The following is a 20,371-nucleotide window of genomic DNA, read 5'->3' on the forward strand; positions in this document are numbered from 1 at the left end:
ACATAAATGGGTAGTAATTTTCTTAATGTTTGGATTTTTTAAAAATACTGTCATAATTGTGATTTTTCCTTAAAAAGTTTCTTGACTCTGAAAACAATGAGATTATGTTATAAAAGTTTTTTATAATTATATGTTATAAAAGTGTTTTTTACATAATTGAATTATTTCTAGTTGACTAGTCTTCTAGTTGACATTAATATATGTATATGTATTTATATATATTTATATATGTATAATCACCCAGTTAACCCACATTTTCCATTGAGGTCATAGATATGATCCTTAATGCTTTGTTATATTCCAAATGGAAATCTTCAAAAGCAATGTAAATTTATATGATTTTTTCTTCCTGTCTGTGTTTAGGTGTACCTGTATTCTTGAGAAAAGAATTTTCTGTACCTCTCTTGCTCTGCCTCCAACTCTTCATGTACGGTGTTTCTTTTGCGGAATTTAGCTTTCAGTTGTTGAATCTAAACCAAATGGAAAACAAAGAATAAAGTTCACAAATATGTTTGACTCCATCCTGAAAATTATAAGACTTTTGTTGTCATATTCTGTTAGCTTTCATTTTAATTTCAGACAGTGATTAAGAGGGCACTTCTAAATTGCAAAAAAGTAGATTCTAACTTTGAAATGAGTCATGATCAATATCAGCTGAATTGCATTTCAATTGGAGAAAAACAAATAAAAACAACAACAATAAAAAAAACAACTCTATTTCAATTGGAGATTAGTTCACTAGTTCTCATCCTTCAGTTTTGTCTTCTTAGATTATTATAAACATATCAAATAAAATTTTGAAAAAAATTACCTCCAGACCCTTTCAAAATGTTTTCTTCCAATTCAAATTTTGGTTGAAAAACACACAAAAACTAAAACGACTCACCTTTTTTTTTAATTGAATATTGTACCAATTATTAAAAAAAACACTTGAGAGTATATATGGTTATTTTTGCTTATGATTTCAAAAATGTTATATAGGCACCTTGAGTGGTAAACAGAATAGATTTGGGAGAGAGAGTTGAAACATGAATGATTATATGAAAACTTTAAAATAAAAGTTTTGTTTATTACATAGAGCAACCATGGCTGGACATCCTTCATAGTTTCCAATATTATGCTATTTATTGTATTAATTAACAAGGGGAAATATAATTTTTCTATTAAAAATCACACTTACGTAGGAGGAAAGAACCAATAGAGGGAAGATGCTATGAGGTAGAGAGTACCTCATATGTAGTTTAGTTCAGGAAAGGATTCAGGTTCACATCACATCAGGGAAAGAGGGAACATAAAGGCAGAAACTTTATGGTGTGGAGATTGACTTGAACATAGTAGAAAAGACAGTCTGAGAAAGATTGGGTTCCTATCATAGGTATCTTAAAGATACTAACAAAGTAATCTAAGCACATTATGGTTGCCTTAACTATGGTCATAAAACTATCTGGGAAACAAAAAAACTTTGACATTTTTCTGACAAGGGAAGAGAATAATCTATTTTCAGAATTCACATCAGAAGGCAATATTTTCTTTTCCTCTTTTTCTTTTCTTTTTTTTTTTTGTTTTGTTTTGTTTTGTTTTTTAAGTTGATACCAAGCTTAAGGAGAGTAAAAGGCAGAGGGGAAAATTCTAAAGAAAAAGATTCTGAATTTAGAATAGGGGGAAATCTGCATTTACATGTTAATATTTTAAAAATATAAAAGTGATAAATTAAATAACCTTTAATAATGGATTTATTTTTTTCACTTGTTCTTCAGTCTCTTTCTTCACTTTTTCTTTAATCTTTGGTCCATATTGTATTTGTTCCATAGGTATTTCTAAATGATGCTCAAGATCCAGCCTGTCATCATTCTGTTTCAAAGTTTCTATTATTTCTTCTTGAAGATATCTATTTATAGATTCTATATGTCTATTTATTGAATTTTGTGCATCCAATTGTTGGTGAAGCTCTTCCTCATATTTCTATAAAGTATAAGTTTAGCAAAATATAGAAGTAAAAATCTTTCAACTTAAATAATAATTTAACATTAAAATTAAATTATTTTAATTGTAAGCTGTAAGAAAATGTTTCATTATTGTTATCTAACAACTATAAAATATATTTCCTAAAATGATTATTAAAGCAAATTAAGAAATTCAAAACAAAAATAGGATTGAAAGAAGAAACCACAAAATTACATTACTAGCTTTTGTATAAAGTTGGAATAATCCACATTTACTACTTTATTCTATAGTTTTTTTTCTGAGTTATATGTCTTTTCTCTCCAGCTGTAAGTACAGTGAGTAGATACCAAGCCAATTCACAGAAGGTGGATATCAACAAATCCTTTTTAAGTTATCTTAGGCCTAAAGCTACATTAGATCTTAAAAGGAATCTGCAAAGAAATGTCATTCCTTTTTTATTATTCTAACAAGAAGACTGATTCTAAGGGTTATAGACTTGATTGGAAAAGCAAATAAATTTAGACTAATTAGAATGACACCAACATCAGATGTGCAACTGCAGTACCTGAGAAAATAGTTTCATCTAGAAAACTCTTGTAATAGTGCCTTATTTTATACTACATATAACATTTTTATATTAAATATCATATAGTAGTAATATCTATATCTATATCTATATCTATATCTATATCTATATCTATATCTATATCTATATCTATATGGGTTTTAGTGTGGAGCTGCCCTCTTCATTTTCCTCAAGTGGCTCAAGAATGTAAAGCAATAAACTTAGCAGGATAGCTACCTGTTTTGCTTGAGTCCCAGGGATTACAGGACTGACTGAAATATGTATACAAAAAAAGCATGACATTACTGAGTTCTAAAGAGGCCAATCTATGCATGTTAAGAAGCCAATTCTGTTTGATAAATATTGATGAAAGCTGCAGGATAGTAAATGAATGACAGTAAAATAAAATGTTTTTAGTCACTTGTCATTTTTTAAAACATGATGGGGTGAGTGTAGCAACTCTTAATTTTACATACAAAATCCAAGATACATGTGAAAAATGCATAAGGGCATTCTCTTTGCCAAAAGGTATCTTTATTTATGAGGAGAATTTAAAGATAGAATGAAGTCCTAAAATAGGCACCAAGCGGGGTAAATCTAAATAAATTAGGGACAGCAATAGAGTTAGTAAAAAAAAAGTTTAGTATTTGGAAGAAACCATTAAAGGAATATTCTAGGAGCCTTCAGTAGACCATTGAATGGCAGGCTAACTCCATAGAGGAATTTAGCAGTCTAACCAGAGTCAGCTATATTAAGGAGAAAGATCAGTAAAAGGAAGTTGCAAAGAGGGAGGGAGAGCCTATCTCCTAGCTGGCTTACTCCTAAAAAGGACTTAGCAGAAATCTTTATAAGTGTTGAGGGCCATGGAATGTTAAGGTATAAGACCCTTTTCTCCATGGAGTACTTTTGGGAATCTAGTCTTGATGAGGAGTAAACTGAGGGTCCAAACCGAGATGGGTCATTTTTTTTCAGGAGGTCTAATAATCTCTTTCTCCTTCCCAAAGTCCCAACAGGCGGTCCGTTAGCAAATGACTTTTGCTACTCAAGGCTGTGTAGAAACAAAGTCTTTATTTATTAGAATAGAAACACCGGAGAGTCGGTGGGCAAAATGGCTGCAAGGTACAAGGCCAGTTTGCAAAGAATAGATTTTTGGGTTCCCTTTTTTATACAAAGCATAATTATTCAAATGCATTGATCTAAGGAGGTTCAGGAGAGTGATGTAGATAAGATAAGGATTCTCTTGTAATCTTTTGAGTAGAGACAGAAGTCTCTTGCCCTGCTGTGACATTTGGTCTGTTTGAGCAGATTAGAATGGGGGGGCTATAAAACTCCAACCAGTTCAGATAGCCCAAACTGGTTTGACCACATCAAAGTCCAAGTTCCAAATGGAGTTGGAGATCAAACAAAGAATACCAAAGGGGCTACCGCCCTCAACAGTCTGGCTCAGCTTCTCTATCCCTCCTGCTGGTGGATAGAGAGAAGTCAGGAGACATGTCTAACCTTGCTGATTACTAGTATCAGGAATCTTTGGAGGAAGGCATGATTACAGACTTCTAAGAAATGTGTCTGGAGGACATCAGCCAGACATTCTATTATCTGTTACCTGCTATCTGAATACTTTTGTACATGATGCCTTGATTACTGTTCTAATTTAGATGTAGCAAGAATCTAACTGAACACTTAGGCATTTGTAACGGAATAGGTAAACTTTAGGTATATTAACCCTGATGTAATCCTGAATAGATTAAACTCTGCTGAGTCCCTCCTATCCCCTCCTTGTTTATGAATCAGGACAGGGGGCTGACACCTGTAGCTCTCCTATGAGCAGATCTGGACAATAAGCACAACTTTCAAAGAGTAAATATAAACTTGGGTTTTCTCAGGGAAGGAGGACAAGTAATACAGAAGAGTTGGGAAGATAAAAGTTATATATTGAGATATTGGGACTCTTAAAGATATTCTGGGAAAACATGATTCCCATCAGGGCTTTATCAAACTGTCTGGCAAGTTTCCATCATAGGTATCTTAAAGATACTAATTAAAGCAGTCTGGGCCCAACCAAGCTGCCTTAACTATCATAAACAAGACAGTCTGAGAATCTAAGGTCCTAAATTGAGCATTTTAACATTTCCTGAGAAGGAAAGAGTTTCAGAATTCACATGTATAGCATTACTACTATATAATACATACATAGCACCAATTTGCAAATGTTAGCTCATTTCACCACTTATATTTTTCAAAAGCTCTTTAGGTCTTTCCTCCATCTTCTGGTGATGTAAAATATCAGAGTTGGGGAAATGTTTCAATATTATCAAAATCTAGCATCTTAAAAAAAAGCAGTATCTCTACATGTATTCATTTATTTGTTATTCTTTCAGCAGGAGGAAAATCTTTCCTTCCCTAAAATAGAAAAGCAATATATGCAGAATACTATATTGGAAAGATTTTAAACCATTTATTGGTGAAATGAAATAAGAATCTTCCAAGTAGGTCAGCCCTTCCGTCTGAAACAAATTAACATAGTGTTTTCATACAATAAGTTGTTAACTCTAAAATCTATGTAAAGTAATGAAGTTTCTTACTCTTAGTAGTAATCACCCTGCAATCAAACTGTTGCTTTATTTGTTCTATATTCTTTTAAAAATCTCTTAAAGCAATGCTCTTTTCAAATTTTTGGGGGGAGCATTCTGGGAAGATGGCAAAGTAGGATGGTAAATTTCAAGGCCTAATTTACCCCACAAATAAGACAAATCTTTGCCTCAGAGCAAACATAGACTTGTGAAAACCCAAGCTGACTTGGGGACAGAACAGAGTTCCTCTCTTGATACAACAGGACAAGATCTAAAGGAGGACTTTGGGCCAGGATTAACATATCAGAAGTGCAACCATCTCAAGGCTAAATACTCAGGAACATCCAGTGGGGATCCCTCAGGCTAGCAGCTTGTGTGGCTAATGTCTCAGCTGGAACTATGGTCACTTTCACCTGCCCCATTGTTTTGACCTGCCCAAATGTATTGACTCCTCTTGTGGAGTGGGGGTTGGAGTTCAGGAGTGATCCTCGAATGTTTAGGAATACAAGGCCCAGCTGTGCAGCTGAGATGCAGCCCTGGGCGAGAAGGAACCAACATCTGGTGAGTGCAGAAGCAGGTGTGTAGGGGCACTGCTGACTGTAGGCACTTGCAGGAGGGTGGAGTTCTTGATTTTAGGTTCCTGGTCAGAGTGGAGAGCTGAAGGGAAGCTTGAGGCACTATCCCCCACCCAGTGATTGGAGGTACTTAAATTAATACCTTCTATTAAAATATGTCTTATTAAAAAAAAAGACAAGAAGAAGTGGCAAAGAAGAAAAAAAAACACCATTGAAATACATTATGGGACACAGTGGATAGAGCACCAGCCTTGAATTCAGGAGGACCCAAGTTCAAATCTGGTCTCAGACACTTAACACTTCCTAGCTGTGTGACTCTGGGCAAGTCACTTAACCCCAGCCTCAGGGAAAAAAATATACATATACATATATATAAAATGGGAACAAGGAAGACTGGAATTCATTTTTTAAATGCCTTCCTGCCTAAACAGAATTTATGGAAGAACTCAAAAAAGAATTCAAAACTCAAATGACAGGCATTGAGGAAAAACTTAAAAAAAATAAAAAATAAAAAACTGAAAAGCATCCAAGAAAAACAAGGAGATTATGAAAAAAAAACAGTTAACCGGTTAACAAAGGAGGTACATTGTCTCAAAGATTAAAGAAATTTTTTTAAAAATTATAATTGGGCAACAGGAAACCAATGAAGCTATGAGGGACTAAGAAACAGTACAACAATATAAAATATGAGATAATAGAACACAATGGGAAACATCTCATAAGAAACATAACAACAAGATCTCATAACAACAGATCCCAAGAATAGATTAAGAAGTGAAAGTATAAAAATAATTGGACTGCCAGAAAGTTGTGATGAAAAAGAGAACCTTGACACAATATAATGCAGTAAATAATCCTAGAAAATTTTCTTGGAGTGATGAAAACATGAGGGGAAAGTAGAAATAGAAAAAAATCCACTCATCACCACCTCAAAGAAATCCTTTGTGGATAATAAGTAGGAATATAATTGCCAGTTTTTAATACTGCCAAATCAAAAAGCAAATTTTGCAAGAAATGAGAAAAAAATAACAAAAATCTGGATCAAAAATTAGAATTGTACAAAATTTATCTATGGCTATAATAAAAGACCACAGGTACTGGAAACATATCTACAGAAAACCAAAAATACCACATCCAGCAATTTACAATTTTTTTATTTACAATTTTCAATTTAAAAAGACCCAGAATTTGAAGGAACTTGCAAATTTTCAGAACTTTTTATCAACTTCATTTGAACTTAATAGAAAATTTAACATGAAAGAGCCAATATCAAAGTGTAATTTTAAGGAAGTTGACATAGACAAACTATTTAAACATGAACAATTTGCTTATGTTTTTTTACACAGACAATGTATACTTTATTTTTAAGATTTCCATCAGTAGCTCAAAAGAAAAATTGGCAGAGTAAGGGTAAAAAGAGTAACCATATTATACAAGTGAGATGCAGAAGATGGCATTAGAGGGACAAGGGCTCATAGTTCTGAAAATCTATTCACCTAGGGAATGGATTCAATTGTTAATACTACATATATACCATGAAGGATATAGTACCTCCAAAAACTATAAGTAAATAAGCAGGGAGGAGTAGGTGAATGGGGAAGCAAAACTCCAGGAAAGAAAACAAAAAAGGAATCCCTGGGTGGGGGGAGTTAAATTATAATAAGCCAACTTATGGAGCAGAATTTAATGAAGGAATCAGCAGTGATAGGAAAGATATGTGGGTATGTGGGATATATGTGTGGGGAGATTACATATCTATATATCTATATCTATATCTATATCTATATCTATATCTATATCTATATCTATATATGTATATATAGAGAGAAATATAGAAATAAATATATCTTTTTTTAAACTATAGCTTACTTGTTGTCAGGAGAGGGATGAAAGGAAGGTATGTGTTTGTGTCTATTAGTGTGTATGTATTTGTATGATTATATCTACATATGTATATATATAGATATAGATATAGATATAGATATAGATATAGATATAGATATATACACATATATAGATAGATAGATAGATATATACATATACATATATATATATGTATCTCTCTCTCTCTCTCTCTCTCTCTATATATATATATATATATATGTCTATATATATATATATATATATATATATATATATATATATATATATATATGTCTATATATATATATAATATAACCTGTTTGGTGTTTGGTGTAGGGTTGGGACTGAAAAAAGATAAAAAAGATAAACGAGGAAAAGTCAAGTTGTTTCTGTCTGTTAATAATTCTTTTCAGGGACATTTTTCATCTTTAGGATTATAGAAGCAGAGTGTCATAAGCTCTGTGGTTCTGAGAGCCTCTGTAAATACTGCCCCTAAATGTTTCAACACTCTGAAAAAAAGTTCTTTGAAACCATCTATTTCTCTTTGGGATCTCTCTGTTAGATTTTTTTTCTTTCTGTCAAAGTTAACTTTGTGTCTTTATTACTTTCATTCATGAAAAAAAAATGTCTAATATTTTTGCCACCTGTGAATGCTTTCAAATACTTGAAAAAGTCTATTTAATAGAATATAATCACACACACACAAACACAATAGATTCTTTTTATATGAATTCTATTATGTAAAAGAAGACATTTTTCTAATAGAGAAACCTTTATAGAAAATCTTTGGAGACCAGAATTTTCTGGGAGATGTAAAGTCCTTAAGTGATGAAGTCCTGGGCAGCTAGTTGTGGTAACAGAGAAGTTTGAAGCTAAAATTGTAATATTCATTGAATGTTAGGGAAGATCATTGATGGAGGTCTTTGCAAACTTGAATTTACTGTATTCAATCAGGAAGCCAAGTTATGATGTCAAACCCTCAAGGTTAAATTTCCCCTATAAAAGATGCTCTCGTGGTGTAGAGTTTCTTTCCCTAAATTCTTTTCTGTTAGCCTGCCATGCTTCACCTCATGGTATCTTTCTTTTCAAACCTCACTCATGCATGCTTCATGGAATCTTTCTCCTTCTCATAGGATGCTAAATCCCTTCTGGGGACACTGAATTGCTTCCATTTGAATTGCCTTAAGAAGATTCTGGGAATCACCTAGAAGGATAAAATACCCTACACTGAGGTCCTTTCTCAAAATAACCTGCCAAGCATTCTAACTCTCCTGTAGAAAGCAGAACTCCTTTGGGATGGCTACATTGCTTGAATGCCAAATGAATGCTTACAAAAATTTTTATTTCATGGAGAACTCACATGGAGAACTTTCATGGAGAAGTGCTCACAAGGTAGACAGAAATATCAATATAAGAACACTCTTAAGGTGTCTCTTAAGGACTTTAAAATTGATTGTATGACATGGGAGAGACTGGCACAGAACTGCACAGCAAGGCATGCCCTCATCAGTGAAGGTGCTATGTTTTATGAACAAAGTTGAATTGCGTTAGCCCAGAAAACACGGGAGATGCACAAAGGTAGAGATGCCACCCCAAATATTCACAGGGAATATTTGTATCTAAATTGTGGCAGAGTATTCTAAGTTTGTATTTGTCTGATCAGCCACAGACAGACACACTGTACCTTGACTCTTAACATAGTGATGCAGTCTGGGTACTTTTTGAAAATGAAGGACAATACATACTTACATACTTCCTCTAACAAGGGTATAACCCTTTCCCTAACCACTTTCAGTCTCCTAAACTCTTCTGTGGATTTAGCCTGCCAGCCAATCGATTCTCACCTCATAGTATATTCCCATTGCCCTGGTAAATTAAAATTCTACAGGAACTTGTCTTTTTCATTGTTCATTGTTCAAACCCCTTTCCTTGCTAACTATAATATTCTATCTACTGCACTCCTGATCCCATTTCCTGAATATTTTCCACACTTCTCATATCTATTTTACTTCATTTGGTATCTTGCCACAACAATTTCTGCATTCATACATTCTATTTTACTTTTGCCTGTGGCATATGTGGAGCAGACCATTCTAGTTAGTTTTTAATTTTTGTATCATCACCCACTTTAGTACTTTATGATATACTGTACAGAGACATATCTATGATGATAAACTGGACAGGGACATAACAAGCACATATTAAGTATTTTGTAATATTAGATTTGGGAACGATGACTTGATTAGACATTAATAAGAAGAGATTAAAAGATGAGGAAATAAAATACTTTTACATAGTCCCGTTTTAGAAAAAAAGAAGTTGAATAAACCAACAATGGACTCCCCAAGGAAAAATCTCTAGGTCCAGATGGATTTACAAGTAAATTCTACCAAACATTTCAAGAACAATTAATTCCAATACTCCACAAACTATGTGGGAAAATAGGGAAAGTAAGAGTTCTATCACTTTCTTGCCATGACACAAATATGTTACTGAAATCTAAAGTGAGAAGAACCAAAGCAGAAAAAGAAAATTACAGAAGTTTCCCTAATAAATGTTGAAGCAAAAAGATTAATAGAACTTATCATCAGGATAATACACTATCACCAACTGGGCTTTATACCAGAAAGGCTGAGCTGGTTCTGTACTAGGAAAATTACCAGCATAATTGATCTTATTGATGGTTATCTCAATAGATGTTAAAAAACAAAAACAAACAAACAAAAAAACCTTGAGCAAAGTACACCACCCATCCCTATGTGGAGAGCAGAAAAATAAATGGAGTTTTCTTTAAAATGGTTAAATCAGTTAAAGTATTAGATATAATTCAACAAGGTAGAAGCATTCCCAATAAGATCAGTGGTGAAATGAGGTTGCCCATTTTCATCATTATTATTAATATTGTGTTAGAAATGTTAGCTTTAACAGTAAGAAAAGAAATTGAAGGAATTAGAGTAGTTCACAAGGAAACAAAATCATCAGTCTTTGCAGATAATATGATGGTACATTTAGAGAATCCTAGAAAATCAACTAAAAAACCACTAGGAACAATTAACAATTTTAGCAAAGTTGCAGGGTATAAAATAAACCCCTATAAATCATCAGAACTTTTGTATGTCACCAACAAAGCCCAACAGCAAGAGATAGACAGATTTTATATATAAAATGTTTGGGAGCAAAGTAAGCCAGGACACAATTACAAAATACATTTCATGCAAATAAAACTAGATCTAAACAACCGAAAAATATTAAGTGCTCATGAGTAGGCCAATCTAATATCATAAAAATGACAATTCTGCTTAAAATAATTTACTTAGACAGTCTCATACACACTGCCTAGAAATTATACAGCTAGAAAAATAAAAACATAACTTACCTGGTAGAACAAAACATCAAGAATTTCAAAGAACATAGTGAAAGTGAAAAAAAATGCAAAGAAATGTGGCCTTGCTGTATCAATCACACCTAAAACTATGTTTTAAAGCAGTAATCTTCAAAATCATCTACTACAGGCTAAGCAATAGAGTAGTAGATCAGAGTAAGAGGTTAAATTCACAAGACAAAATAGTCAGTGATTAAGAACACACTATTTGACACAAATTGCTGGCAAAATTGGAAATTAATATGGCAGAACCTAGGTTTTCACCAATATTTAACACTCTATATCAAGGAATCTGAAATGTATTCATGATTTAGATAAAAAGGGTGATAATATAAGCAAATGAGGAGAATAGGGAATATTCAGCTCTGTGGAGAAAGATGGACAAAGAGAAGTGGAGAACACATTTTGAAACGCAAATTGGATAATTTTGATTATGTTAAGTTTTTTTTTAAATCTGCACAACCTTGATAAATGTGGAAATATGTAGAGAAGAATTGTACATGCTTGCATATATTGGAATACTTGCTGTCTAAGTTAGCTAATGAAGAAAGGGAGGGAGAAAAATTTGAACACAAGGTTTTTTATGAGCGAATGTTGGAACCTATCTTTGCATATTTTAATTTTTCTCCAGTTGCATTGTATACAGCTTTTTTTACATTTGTTTTTAATATTTTTGAGTTCAAGGTTCTCTCGATTATCCCCACTTACAATAAAGAAACCACATGTGTATTTATGCAAAACCTTTCCATAAGATTCAGGTTGTGGAAAAAAAAAACATAGATCTCCCACCCTAATGAAAATAAAAATCCTCAAGAAAAATATAGTTACAAAAAGAGAGAGAGATAAAGAGAGTAATAAAGAATGCTTCAATATATAAATAGACTCCATCAGTTCCTTCTCTGAGTATGGATAAGAGTTTGATCATAAGTCCTTCAGGGAAGATGTGGATGATTGTACCACTGAGGAAAATAACATTATCATTAGTTGATCATCCTAGAATATTTACATATAGTATTAATTTGCATACTTTGATTTTGTTCATGGTGAACTTTCCAGGATTGTTTTTTTTTTTATTTGTTTTTTTGTTCGTTTGTTTTGTTTTGTTTTGTTTTGTTTTTTGTTTTTTTTTTTTCCTGAGAGCATCCTGCTCATCATTTTCTAGAGAATATTATTTCATCATAGAAGCTTGCTTCAATTTTTTCCAATTGCTGTTTCTATTTTCTCCCATTTATTTACATTTAATTTATTTACCTTAGCCTTTACCATGTCCCTCATCAAAAGCATCCTGCTACTGACCATTCCCTCCCCCAACATGCCTTCTCTTTTATCATCCTCCCCCTTTCCCATATCCCATTTTCCCTTCTATTTTCCTGTAGGGTAAAATAGATTTCTATACTCTTATTGATATGTTATTTCCTATTTGAATGAATTCTGATGGAAGTAAGGTTCACTCACTCACCTTTTCTTCCCTCACCTCCCTTTCACTATAAAAGCTTTTACTTGGTTCCTTTTTATGGCAGATAATTGGCAGCATTCCATTTCTCCATTCCCTTTTCTCCCTCTACATTTATCATTTTTTCAAAAAGATAGTATCCCTTAGTTTTCAACTCACATCCATATTTTCTGTCTGTATATGCTCTTTGTAACTGCCATAATAATGAGAATAATCTATAGGACTCCCACCCTGGTATCACAGACCTTTTGTACTGAGCTTGCTTCTAAGTTGGATTTGGCTGGAAAATGTTCTACTTTTTGGGTGGTCTAATCCTTTAAGATTTGTTTACAGTCATTATTCAAAGGAGTTTGGAAAAGTCTGGGGAAGCGATTGGACAAATTCCTGCCTTTATTCTGCCATTAAAAAAAAGAAAATAATGTTTTTTCCACACACAAAGCCAATGTAGCCAAGTTTAGGAGGCAAAAAAAGCTGAGAAACAATTTTTCTATCCAGTGTTTTTGATAAAAGCTTCATTTCTAAAATATATAGAGATGAATTCAAATTTATAAGGATATAAAGCATTCCCCAATTGATAAATGATCAAAGGATATGAACAATTTTCAGTTGAACAAATACAAGTCATTTCTAATCATATAAAAAAATGCTGTATTTCACTACTGATTAGAGAAATACAATTAAGGCAATGCTGATGTATCATTTCATAGTGCTTGGTTAAGATTGATTAAGATGTCAGGAAAAGATGATAAATGATGAAGAGGATGTGGGAAAACTAGAATACTATTGCATTGTTTGTGGGGTTTTGAAATGATCTGACCATTCTTGAGAGTAATTTGTAACGATGCCCAAAGAATGATCAAACTCTAAATTCCCTTTTATTCAGCAGTGTCTCTGCTGGGATCTGTAGCCCAAAGAGATCATAAAAGAGGGGAAAGGATCTGCTTGTGCAAAAAAAAATGGTAGCAGCCCTTTTTCTAATTTTGTAGAAACTAGAAATTGGGTAGATGCCCATCATTTGGGGAATGGGTGAATAAATTATGCTATATGAATATAATGGAGTATTATTCTATAAATAAATAATGAACAGGTTGATTTTAGAAAAGCCTGGAAAGATTTATATGAACAGATGTTGAGTGAAGCAAGAACCCCCCAGGGAAAATTGTACACACTAACAAGAAAATTATGTGATGATCAACTGTGATGGACTAGGTTCTTTTTAACAATGAAGAGATTCAAGAAATTGTCAATAGGCTTGTGATGGAAAGTGATATACAAGCACAAAAAGAAAACTGTGGACACTGAATGTAGATGAAACCGTAATATTTTCACCTCTTTTTGGTTGATTTTTATTATTTCTCATATTTTTCCCTTTTGATTTGATTTACTTGCTTAACATGAAGACTATGGAAATATGTTTACAAAGATTGCATGTGTTTCACTTATATTGGATTGCTTGATGTATTAGAGGAGAGGAGGAAGAAAAATGTAGAAGATTATGCAAAGGTGAAAAAGCTATTAAAGGAAAAAAAAGAACAATAGGAAACTCTATTTCCCTCAACTTAGAATTGTTGAAGCAGTGTAATCTACCACTTAAAGAAATTATTTTTCAAATGAGAAAAATTAAATCCCAGAGCTGACTTACGATAAGAAATTCCAAAAACTGTTTGGGAAGTTTTCCAGTTTTGTTCATTTGCTGCTTTATTGCATCTTCAAATGTGGCACTTTTCATTTTAAGCCTATAAAAAAGTTAATATATTGTCAACAATTCAAAGCTTTGAAGAACTTTTTTATAGTTAATTGAATTTAACAGTTTCTTATAAGTTTCAGTGCCTTACTTGCAAAGACTGGAAGTTAGATTTAAAGAGAAAAGTAAAAAAAAAAAATGGCTTCTAAAATATTTCATTTTATTCCAATGAGAACATCATGCACAGGTAAATAAATGAATACAGGATACTGGGAATAAATATAAAGTAATTGAAGAAAGGAATTAAAAAAAGAACACACAGAAAGTCTTATGGGAGACTTATGGGCTTTTTTTGGGGTGAGCTTTTTGACTGGGTGAGCTAGAGATTTCAAGAGGTGTATGTAAATTCCACATTATGGATTATGCAAAGGCATAGGGATCAAAAACAGATACTATTTCGAATCTGGGACACAGTTATGAGGAAAACTTTTAAGAAATCCTTCTAAGATACTTATATTTGCATATAATTACTCCTATCTCCTATCATACAATGATATTATCTAGACAAGTATATCTTTTTTTTTTTTTTTTTTTTTTTTTAGGATAACTCTCAAACAAACATGATCATGATCTGAAATCGTGTGATTGGGAGTAGTGATTTCCTTGTTGTAGGTAGATATTGTCCACCTATTCAAACTTGCAAGCTTATGCCTTCCAAAGTGTCCTACCAGCACTGAGAGGTTCAGATTTTGACTCAGAGTCACAGACTCAAGGTTTGAACTCTTCTCACTTGACTTAGTTCGCTTACGATTGTTTCTAGAGATCAAAAAGTCGGCCAATTTTCTTTCTTTTTTTTTTTAAAGAAAATCTGTGTTTTGATAATTCTTCAGAAAGAGTTTAACATAAGTATATGCTATATTAGCAACTGGATATGAAAAAAAAAAGCTAATTATATAATTCTGGGGAAAAATCCTCATAAGACACAATTAGTCAAGATGCTTTTTGAAGGGACATTTTGTTGGGGGGGTGTAATAAGGGGTGTAATATTTTGACTGAAATAGGGAAATCTTCATGAAGAAACTGCTTCTCTCAGTGTGTACCTGTGGCAGTTCTTCAATGTATACTTTGAGAGTATTTTGTGGGAAACAAAGTGACTGGCCCATGATACACAGCAAATAAGAAGTCAGATATTCAAACCTAACAAAAATTTCCATGATTTGGAAGCAGGTTGTGGATACATTAGATTACACTGTTTTAAGCCTAGATCTTGATGGGAAAAATAATTATTTTCTAGCAGTAATTTATATGGCTTATCCATTGAAATTCTGCTGATGATTTCCATTATGGTTAAAGTGCAACACTTGAATAAAGTGCCAAGATGAACACCAGTATTTTTTGGAACATGTCATCCAATCTACTTTCCTACATTTCTCATCCCGAAAACTCTCAGGACCAAAGTGTCAGTTACTTTATAAAAGGTACATTTTACTTGAAGTCCAAGATACTTTTGATATTTATATTCCCAGTGCTGAGTACAATTTATTTATTTATTCATCTCAAAATAAATTCTACTTAAGCAGATTATTCCTCTTTTCCATTAGAAAAAAGTAGATTTGCATTATGTTCTATTACAAATATATTTTGTAAATTTATTATTTTGATTTGCTCTGCAACGAGACATAACACTAAATTATAAAAATGCTTTGACTCTTACTTTTGTAAAGAATCTTTCCTCTCCTTAAGATACTGAAGATACTCCTTAAAATTCTGCTTATCCTCCTCTCGAGATTTCTGGAACTATAAAAATCCCAAACAAAATGTTTCAAAATTTTCAACTTTAAAAATTAAATCACAATCTTATCCTTAACTCTGAATTAGTGATGCCTGTACATAAGTATTGAAATTTCACAAAATTTTACTAGTCCATCAAGCAGTAGCCCATTGCATAGACACAAAGTTATGTATTCTTATATTCCAAGTGTGACTATATTTAATCCACTTTTTGGCATATACACCCAATATGTAAAATGCACTAAAATGTAGCACAGGGCACTTCATAAATATAGATCACAGCCATCTAGAATAGAAACCCTAAAGAGTTGTCTGAGGTAAATGACCTTAAGAAAGTTTTTAAGGGTCTTCTAGCTAGACAATTACAGAGAATGAATTTTCTAATTTTCTCAGTTCCAAACCAATACACTACACCAGAGATGTCTTGTGTAAAATGATCAAGGTTATGCTTGTTGATTATAAAGCTACATAGTGAAATTGCTGCTCAAAGGACAAATACATGTTTTAGAGAAAAATAATCTTTGGAAAAGTAACTTTCTGATGTAGATTTTTGACAAATTATATTTATGCAATTATCTAAAATATGTTATTAAATTGAGCTATTTGGCAATTGCTCTTTCACCAGAGGTGCTAACTTAGAAATTTTGTGATGGCTATTTTTTTTTCATGTTGGGAAGAAGATTAGATTAAGTGTCACCTGATCTAAGGTAAAAGCACAGTGATCTTTCTTTCTGCCTCTCTGTCTGCCTCCCTCTCTCCTGCCCTCCATTCCTCCTTCTCCCCCTCCACCTTCTCTTTCTCTCTCTCTCTCTCTCTGTGTCCTTCACTCTTGCTCTCTTAAATAAATGCTTACTTTACTTATAACACAAGTCCTTTGGTGCTTGTTTCCATGATACCTTGTATTGTAATGAAATTTTCCCTATTTTGCATTGCCTTCTCAGTGAAACTGCAAATTCTTCAAAGACAAGAGAGCATGGCTTTCCCATATTCTTGTGAACCTAATCAGAACCTGTCATAGTATAATTCACAGAACTGACATTCATTAATTAAAGAAAAAAAAAACACAAATTTTACCCAGTTCTAATATAGCTTAGTTACTACCCTAATCAGGGAAAGAAGAAAGGGAAGAAAAGGTGCCAGTTTGCTCTGAATGCATTTTACTGAGTTCATTCATATAGACACAGATTGATGGCTTCCCTGGGATTCCTTATCAAGTTCAGTGCACATCTAGCTCCTTGATGTCAGTCTCAACACAAAGGCTTTTTAAAAAGTTAATATTTGCATCAATATGGTCCAAACAGAATGGGAGGGATATAAAGGGAATTGAGTGATAGAGGAAAAAATTGATTTGGGAAACAAAATTTATTCCATTCCAATGTTGATTTCTGAAAACCAGAAATATATCTCTAGCATACAAATACGAATGAATAAGTTTTGAAAAAAAAAGAAACTAGCAATAAACCAGTTCTTAGTAAAAACCGTTATACAGAAGTTAAGCAAGTAAGGGAACTGGTTCACAACATTAAGAGATGTTACTCAAAATATAAGAGACAATGATTACTTTTATATATAACTGAAAATATTGACTTTTATGTTTCTGGAGCAGAGAAACAAGCATTCCCTAAGTATCTACTATGCATCAGGCACTGTGCTAAGAGCTTTAGAATTCTTTTCTCATTGGATTCTCACAACTATTCTGGGAGGTAGATGCTATGATTATACACATTGTACAGTTAAAGAAGCTAAGAAAGATAAAGTAACTTCCCTATATTGTCTGAGGCCACTTTTGAACCTAGATCTTTCCAACTTTAGATGCAAAGTTCTATTCATATTTCCAGCAAGTAGCCTGTGTGTGTGTGTGTGTGTGTGTGTGTGTGTGTGTATAGATCCACTTATCTATACACACACACAAACATACATACATAAGAACATAGTTAAAGTATGATATACTTAATACTCAGGAAAAAAAAAACACACCATATCATTCCTTCTGTAAGGATATTATGATTAAATATAATTATCCCAATATAAAATGATATTAAGGGGTACAAAAGGTAGGTGTTATAGATCTCGTTCTGTTAGTTTAAATGACAGGCACAATAATCAAAAAATGTATTATACTATTGGTTAAAAATGTATTATAGTGAAAACGTTCCATTAATCAATGACAAATTATGGATTTTTTGCATACATACTTTATGCATGTCTTCATCAATCTTTTCCTGTAGTTTTTGCTTCAAGAATAAAAATCTTTGATGTGACTGAATCTCTTCTAAAGACGTGAGTTGGTTTTTTTGGGAATCTGCAATTTTTTCTCGTAGCTTTCTTGTTGTATCCTGATAGAAATATGTATGTAAAATTTCTATTACTGATTTTATATAGCACACCATTAGCTTCTATGAAATAAATATGCTTTTACTTGCCTGAATATATTTATGATTATCATAGCATGGTTTTAGGAAAAGTCTTAGGGACTTTTAATGCAATCACCTCATTTTGCAGTTTGAGGAAAGTTAAGACCCAAAGAGGTTAAGTAAGCTGTCATAAAAATAGTCATCAAGAAAAGGATTGGAACTTGGTTCGTAGAACAAAAAATTATTTTCCCTATATCACACATCTTTCATTCAAGCATGGGCCAAATGTTATCCTCTTCCTTGCTCATCACAAACCATTACTTTCATTCTGTCTTCAGAAATAAAACACCTCCAAAGCCATGTAGGAGGAGATAAACTTTTTCATGTGCAATTCACATGGAAGGTGGGGGAATGGTAAAGGTAGACTATATAATTTCTTATATCTGATAGAAACATTAGGTTTTTACTTTCTATTTTTCAGAAAAAGTGCTTTGCACCTGCCCTTATATGAATAGGAACATTTATGAGAAGAAGATGAATTTCTTTCCTCTCATAGTTTCCCCTGGAGAAAGTTTTTAAGGGTCTTCTAGCTAGAAAATTACAGAGAATGAATTTTCTAATTTTCTCAGTTCCAAACCAATACACTACACCAGAGATTTCTTGTGTAAAATGATCAAGGTTATGCTTGTTGATTATAAAGCTACATAGTGAAATTGCTGCTCAAAGGACAAATACATGTTTTAGAGAAAAATAATCTTTGGAAAAGTAACTTTCTGATGTAGATTTTTGACAAATTATATTTATGCAATTATCTAAAATATGTTATTAAATTGAGCTATATGGCAATTGCTCTTTCAGCAGAGGTGCTAACTTAGAAATTTTGTGATGGCTATTTTTTTTTCATGTTGGGAAAAAGACTAGATTAAGTGTCACCTGATCTAAGGTAAAAGCACAGTGATCTTCTTTCTGCCTCTCTGTCCTCTCCCTCTCTCCTGCCCCTCCATTCTTCCTCTCCCCTCACCTCTCTCTCTCTCTCTCTCTCTGTGTCCTTCACTCTTGCTCTCTTAAATAAATGCTTACTTTACTAAACACAAGTCCTTTGGTGCTTGTTTCCATGATACCTTGTATTGTAATGAAATTTTCCCTATTTTGCATTGCCTTCTCAGTGAAACTGCAAAATTCTTCAAAGACAAGAGAGCATGGCTTTCCCATATTCTTGTTAATCTAATCAGATCCTGTCATAGTATAATTCACAGAACTGACATTCATTAATTATAGAAAAAAGAAACACAATTTTTACCCAGTTCTAATATAGCTTAGTTACTACCCTAATCAGGGAAAGAAGAAAGGGAAGAGAAGGTGCCAGTTTGCTCTGAATGCATTTTACTGAGTTCATTCATATAGACACAGATTGATTGCTTCCCTGGGATTCCTTATCAAGTTCAGTGCACATCTAGCTCCTTGATGACAGTCTCAACAGAAAAGCTTTTTAAAAAGTTAATATTTGCATCAATATGGTCCAAACAGAATGGGAGGGAAATAAAGGGAATTGAATGATAGAGGAAAAAATTGATTTGGGAAACAAAATTTATTCCATTCCAATGTTGATTTCTGAAAACCAGAAATATATCTCTAGCATACAAATACGAAAGAATAAGTTTTGAAAAAAATGAAACTAGCAATAAACCAGTTCTTAGTAAAAACCGTTATACTGAAGTTAAGCAAGTAAGGGAACTGGTTCTCAACATTAAGAGATGTTACTCAAAATATAAGAGACAATGATTACTTTTATATATAACTGAAAATATTGACTTTTATGTTTCTGGAGCAGAGAAACAAGCATTCCCTAAGTATCCACTATGCATCAGGCACTGTGCTAAGAGCTTTAGAATTCTTTTCTCATTGGATTCTCACAACTATTCTGCGAGGTAGATGCTATGATTATACACATTGTACAGTTAAAGAAGCTAAGAAAGATAAAGTAACTTCCCTATATTGTCTGAGGCCACTTTTGAACCTAGATCTTTCCAACTTTAGATGCAAAGTTCTATTCATATTTCCACCAAGTAGCCTGTGTGTGTGTGTGTGTGTGTGTGAGTGTGTGTGTGTGTATAAATCCACTTATCTATACACACACACAAACATACATACATAAGAACATAGTTAAATTATGATATACTTAATACTCAG

General features: G+C 32.8%; 1 protein-coding gene and 1 long non-coding RNA gene across 12 annotated transcripts in view; one reads left to right on the plus strand and one right to left on the minus strand.

Moving 5' to 3' along the window:
• Positions 1-521, plus strand: part of LOC141544642 (uncharacterized) — a 26,009-nt gene extending 25,488 nt beyond the window's left edge. The window contains exon 4 of the long non-coding RNA XR_012482726.1: positions 364-521. This is a non-coding gene — a long non-coding RNA (uncharacterized LOC141544642). The remainder of the gene's footprint in view (positions 1-363) is intronic.
• Positions 1-20,371, minus strand: part of LOC141544640 (ankyrin repeat domain-containing protein 26-like) — a 64,210-nt gene that overhangs the window by 22,265 nt on the left and 21,574 nt on the right. For 10 of the 11 annotated variants that reach the window (XR_012482723.1, XR_012482724.1, XM_074271038.1 and 7 more), the window contains 5 exons: positions 18,023-18,163; positions 15,751-15,833; positions 13,995-14,088; positions 1,720-1,962; positions 400-470 (listed from right to left, as the gene is read on the minus strand). Coding sequence is in view for 9 of the 11 variants with exons in the window: in XM_074271038.1 (XP_074127139.1) it covers positions 400-470; positions 1,720-1,962; positions 13,995-14,088; positions 15,751-15,833; positions 18,023-18,163 (632 nt within the window). In the remaining 2 variants the exon portion in view is untranslated. The remainder of the gene's footprint in view (positions 1-399; positions 471-1,719; positions 1,963-13,994; positions 14,089-15,750; positions 15,834-18,022; positions 18,164-20,371) is intronic. The other variant, XM_074271037.1, reaches the window with a different exon arrangement.

This window comes from Sminthopsis crassicaudata, chromosome 5 (genome assembly GCF_048593235.1).
Source record: "Sminthopsis crassicaudata isolate SCR6 chromosome 5, ASM4859323v1, whole genome shotgun sequence".
Lineage (NCBI taxonomy): Eukaryota > Metazoa > Chordata > Mammalia > Dasyuromorphia > Dasyuridae > Sminthopsis > Sminthopsis crassicaudata.